We start from the raw sequence: 6,334 nt of genomic DNA, 5'->3' as shown, positions 1-6,334 counted from the left end.
AACCTGATTGTCGCGAGAGACATTTGTACACTTTGCCTAAAATCCATAAGAATCCAACCAAGGAGTGGTTTATCTGGAATAAAATCCCTAAAGGCCGCCCGATTATATCTGACTGTGGTAGTGAGTCATATGCAGTGTCAGAATACATTGATCATTTCTTACTACCTCTAGCATGCCAACATCGCGCCTACCTTAAAGACACAACCGATTTTGTCAATAAGATAAAAAAATCTTCGAGTTCCCTCTAATGCTATTTTAATTTCTATCGACGTTTCTTCTATGTATACCAATATCGATAACACTACTGGTTTAACGGCAGTTCGTAAAGCTTTTAATAGAAACCCAGATCCAAACAGACCCGACGATGCAATTCTACAGCTTTTAGAGATTTGTCTTAGTCGAAACGATTTCACATTTAATGGTAAAACATATTTACAAACTTCAGGGACAGCAATGGGCAAACGATTCACCCCTTCGTACGCAAACCTTTTCATGGCAGAGTGGGAACGTGAGGTGTTGCCCCTCTGTCCATTTGATCCACTTTTTTACGGACGCTTTTTGCATGACATTTTTATGGTTTGGACTTATTCTATCGAACAGTTTTGGGAATTCTTTGAAATTCTCAACAACCACCATCCTTCTATCAAACTAACCGCAAACGTGAGTGACAAAAGCATAGACTTTCTCGATACCACAGTCTTTAAGGGAGATTCCATAGCAGAAACAAATAAACTGGATATTAAAGTGTATTTCAAAGATACTGATACTCATCAACTCTTGCACAAGAGCTCCTTTCACCTAAAACATACCTTTTCTGGTATAATTAAGTCACAAGTTTTACGATTTCATCGAATTTGTACAAATCTTCTGATTTCAACCAAGCCTGTACGATTGTTTTCTCAAAACTGAAAGAGCGTGGGTACTCAAAAACGATTTTTACGAAACATAAAAAATTCCACCTTAGCACAGATAGCAGCTAAAAACAGACTTTATGCCGAAGTACCTCCAGGTTTAAGAAGTGCTCCATGTTTGTCCAGTAGATGCAAAACATGTCCCTTTATATCAGAAACTCATTATTTTGTAAGCAACTCTACGAATAAAAGGTACCCGATCCAGGAACATCTAACATGTGAACATTCGAATGTAATATATTTAATTTCATGCAAGAAATGCCCCAAACAATATGTAGGAGAAACTAAGAATAATTTACGAACTCGCTTTAATGCTCATAGGTCAGACATCAAATTAAAGAAAGACAAGCCTGTTTCTAATCATTTCAACCTCGACGACCATTCAATAGACGATCTCACCCTAATCCCAATTGAGCGTATAGAAATTGACTTGCCCGAAGATGAAACTACCAAATTCCGTCAATCTAGGGAGGCCCATTGGATTGAGACATTGAATACAGCAAGACCTATAGGACTAAATATTCATCATAATGTAGGCATAGCACCCTTTGTTGTCCCGTTTAACACAACCAGCAATCGAGCAAGCAAGATAGTTCATGCCCACTATAAGAGCCTTCAAGAGAAATTCCCCCATGTCTATAAGCAGAAAATGATAGTTGCATATTCAAAAAATAAGAACTTAAATGATAATATTGTTCATAGTAAACTAAAAACAATCCGTACATAACAGATACTATACATCTCGCCCATCGGGCGAGTTATTTTTTCTAATTTCAGATCAGAATAAGAACAGAAGAAAACCCAATATCAAGACCCTTAATCCTAATTTCTAAATAAAGTGTCTGCTCCACCCTAGGCCTGTACATTTGGGAGAATCAAACCCTCCCTTCCCCGAAACCTGATAATCTTTGAATTTTCCTCCTTATTGCTGTTTGCCCAGCTGTTAATCTGGGAAAGATCAATGCCAAAATTCATCAAAATCACATCACAATTTTAGTGTATGTTGCAAATGTAGACAGATGGTGAATAAGTTTGAACAATCCATAACGTGTGTGATAAATCTCTCCCACTTTTAAATACAAAACAAACATACTACTGATGATGACAATTTCAAAATAACCGGCGAAAATATTATTCATTTTAATAAATGAATCCACATAACCGCACTGTAACCGCTCAGGGCCCACCGTTCATTGCTTACAAGATTCGGGTTTTTCTTCATGAATAACTATGCACTGGACTCACCACCGAAAACATCAGAGGAATGGGCTACTTACCGGAACCACCAGCCTCTCCCGTGTAATACTGCTCTACAGTCTTTAACCACCCTACATCATCGTGACTGTGAGGTATCAAGTGTACATTCAACATTCCCTCTTTTACAGGATTGCATTTCTGAAACAATTTAAAGTGCTTTATATTTCTTTTGTTTATCTTAAATCAATTTATAAATAGGTATTCTTAACATATTAATAAGTCAATAGAACATAATAGGTCATCATAACCTTAAAAATGAAATGAAATGAATGGAGGTTTACGTCCTACTTTTCTGCACTATGTAGGGTGCAATGAGGGAAATTTTGCCAGGACGGGGGCATACGGCCTGCTCTCTTTCAATTTCCAACTATCGAGTTATCTTTAACGTGCACAGCCTGTAACACACGGGGCCTCGGTTTATTGTCCCACCCTAACGACTACTCTTTTTCAATCACTGACAGAGGCGAAACCTGGTTAAAAAATTTCGACCTATGCCGGGATTGCATCCAGGACATTCAGGTTAGCATGCAAGCGTCTAACCCACTGAGCCACCGTGGCTCACTCATCATAACATAATAGGTCAACATAACGTAATAGGTTTTCATGACATAATAGGTTATCATGACATCATAGGTTTTTAACAAAATATTTCTGTATAACAAAATAGGAGATATCGAAAAGAGATGCCGTAATCTGAATAAAAACATGGAACATGCCATTTCTATTTACACAATTCCTTTTTGTTTTTGCACGACCTTACCATAAATACTTATATATACTTACATTAAAATCACAAGAGCCGTCTTCTAAAATTTGTTTACGCTGCATTTGTTTCATGACAAAAACAGTTTTCTGATTACGTCGAGGTTTATTGCTGTTCCATAAGTATATAGCTATCTGTACCAGGACAATTGCACCGATAGCAAGAATTAATTTTTGCAAGGAAAATCTCATGTTGAGTTTGATTAGTTGAAATCGTTGTGTGGTTATTATGCAGAAGTATAACAAATGCAGTTCTGTAAACTACACCATCCTTCCAGTCTTTATTTCGGAAACATCTACAAGACAATAAAATCAATTGTATAATTTCTACAAATAGAAATACTAAAACAAACATTTTAAGTTTATAAGTTTTTATGTGGAGTCGTTTGTATAAATATATAATGATCATTTTTGTGGTGTGCAAAAATGAATTCTTGGTGATTTCCTTATAGAAAGTTTACTGTTATCAAGACGAAACCCCTTTCTACAAAGTCAAGCTATTACTGACTTCGTACCTGACTGCAATAACCACCTTTCTTATATCACGGAATTCAAAGATTTGCTTGGATTGAAAGTTAGAGAATACAGACAGACATTGTTTACGTACAATTCAAGCAAATCTTAAGCGTACTCTATATAAATTACAGGTGAAAGAAAAATCTTTGAAGAATTGTCACAATAAAGAGTTGAAAACATATGGGACAAATGCTACACTACTCAAAGTTGTTTCTTTTGTTTTTTAGTTATTATTCAACATAATAATTTGAAGATATTTTAAGAATTCATAGTCACGTACACACATTCAGACAAGCTTGATGAGAATTAAAAAGGAGTTTTACGCCCTACCTTTCCAATTAAGATGAATAACGACATACAGTGTATATGAAGTGTACTATGTGTATTCATTTTAAAGTCAAGTCTAAATCAAATACTTAAGTTGGGTGAAGAAACCGTTGATCTCAATAATTACAAATGAGAGTGTGTTATTGACAATGGTATGTTTAAAGAAAAGCAAAAACATAATTTGATTAAATAAAACGTAAGGGAGAAATCTAATTCAGTTGGTACATGCAACTATACAAATAAATGAACGTCACGTCATAGTGCTTCGAAAATAAGATCGTATAAAGCTTACTTCACGAAAAACATAACAGAACGGTGCCTATGACTAGGCCTATTTACCAATTAGGCTAACAACAGAAAGTCGAAAATGCAGTCGCCGACATAATCTCTACTCACAAGTAAAATTAAAAAAAAAACTTTAATTCACTGGCAACATGTGCTAAACATTTGCATGTTGAAAAAGAACAAGATATATTTATTGTTTCTTTTCGTCATATATAATAAAACATTCCAACTTTTTATTGCAGCCTGCATCAGAAAAACGTGCTTTTCGGCTTTTTTGGGCTGTTCGGTCTTCCATATTAAGGTAAGGAATTTGATATTGTATAGGCTGTTACTGATAATCGCATGAATTTGTAATCAATGTTCTCGAACGGATTTTTTTTACAAAGCTGCACTATATGCGAATATAGAACTTGTTTCTTCAATCACTAATCGATTATAAACGGGCGTAACAACATAAGATAACAAATAAAGATGCTTATCCAAACATTATGAAAATGCAGTCGCCGACATAATCTCTACTCATAAGTAAAATTTAAAAAAAAAATAACATGGCGTGCTTACTTTAATTCACTGGCAACATGTGCTAAACATTTGCATGTTGAAAAATAACAAGATATTTGTTTCTTTTCGTCATATATAATAAAACATTCCAACTTTTTATTGCAGCCTGCATCAGAAAAACGTGCTTTTCAATTCGCGGTATCAAGTCTCAAATGACCTTGCGGGATGGCGGAGGCGGTAATCCTTCGGTGGAAGATTCAAGACACTGATAACAGAAGTATTTTGTTGTACAATAAACCGTAAAATACTTTAACAATGACACCATTCCGTACATTCTATAGCTCGGGATTTAAGGCGAAAGATCTAATGCCTTTGGCCTGACAAAAGTTTTCTCATTGTACACTGCATAGCGTTGTCCGTCTTCATTAACCGAATAAGGTGTAAAAGAGTAGGACGTAAAACTCCATTTATTTCTTTTCAAAAGATGGCTTGTACGCAGTTACAATATAGTTAGTATCAATATCCGGAAGACTTGAAGACGTTGCTTCAGTTTGTTCCAATCTGCTGGTTGAGTGCGTGTCTGGTAGCGGTGGTCGATTGGCCCCAAATTGTGTACCGGAAGTATAGTTTTTAGTCCGTAAGTCAAGTCAGTGAATATCCATTTACAATATCCATTTACCTGTAAATATCAAGAGATTTTTCACAAAGAACCTCACTTGATCACACTGATTCGATACTTTTAATTCTTAAACGCCATCTGTTGTGATATTATGGGATACCAACATTGATTAAACATACACTTTTTTTTACAAACTTATCGATAAATAACATTCATCTTGTTACTAATGTAATACTATGCATGCATTTTGAAACATAGATATTAGTTTCTTATTCCACTAATCTCTGCTATCTGTGACTTTACTTCCGTCAAGTACAGAATTTGCTTATTGAAATCCATAAACATTTTTCGCTAAAAATTGCACCAATAGAGGGAAATTTCATAAAAAGTTTTAGTAAAAAGAAAATGTGGTAAAATTATGATTTTGTGAAACAAATGCCAAAAATGACTAACGAATGAAGGACTAAGAAGTAAGGGTTAAGACGTCTTAATATTGGGCTGTTCGGTCTTCCATATTAAGGTAAGGAATTTAATATTGTATAGGCTGTTACTGATAATCGCATGAATTTGTAATCAATGTTCTCAAACGGATTTTTTTTTACAAAGCTGCACAATATGCGAATATAGAACTTGTTTCTTCAATCACTAATCGATTATAAACGGGCGTAACAACATAAGATAACAAATAAAGATGCTTATCCAAACATTATGAAAATCGATTATTTTAATACAAGTTAAAGAGACTGTCTGATTATTAAGGGCCTGTCTTTTTTTGTGAAAAAAACGACGGGGGAAGTTATGCCAATACTGTATACCAAAATCTAGAGAAACATATGATTCTTACCATATCAGCAAGTCTTAAAGGAATAAGGTGTCCATTTTCGGGGATTGATTTGGGTGTGGAATACATATAATATACATTGTCTTAAGAAGTACCGGTATTAATTATGTACGAAAACTTACAATCCTTCTATTTTGTACTTTTCTCATCTATTATTTATGTTAATCAACTATCCGGTATGTAGATTATGGTCGAGTTTACGTGGATATTATATTGTAATCAATACAAGCATTCTATATACGAATATTGGTTTGACAATGTAAAAGTCGCTCGGATACATTTAATTCGGGTAGTTATTACGACCTATTTCGAAGT

General features: G+C 34.7%; 1 protein-coding gene across 1 annotated transcript in view; it reads right to left on the bottom strand.

Annotated features, from left to right (window-relative positions):
* LOTGIDRAFT_232262 (hypothetical protein) overlaps nucleotides 1-3,228 on the bottom strand; it is a 23,082-nt gene extending 19,854 nt beyond the window's left edge. Inside the window, exons 1-2 of the mRNA XM_009056312.1 lie at nucleotides 2,952-3,228; nucleotides 2,189-2,306 (exon numbers count right to left, since the gene is read on the bottom strand). Coding sequence (XP_009054560.1) covers nucleotides 2,189-2,306; nucleotides 2,952-3,122 — 289 coding nt within the window. The 5' untranslated portion in view covers nucleotides 3,123-3,228. The remainder of the gene's footprint in view (nucleotides 1-2,188; nucleotides 2,307-2,951) is intronic.
* Between the last annotated feature and the right edge of the window lie 3,106 nt (nucleotides 3,229-6,334).

The sequence above is a fragment of the Lottia gigantea genome (assembly GCF_000327385.1).
Source record: "Lottia gigantea unplaced genomic scaffold LOTGIsca_27, whole genome shotgun sequence".
Lineage (NCBI taxonomy): Eukaryota > Metazoa > Mollusca > Gastropoda > Lottiidae > Lottia > Lottia gigantea.
This window is presented reverse-complemented; position numbering and strand designations above follow the sequence as displayed.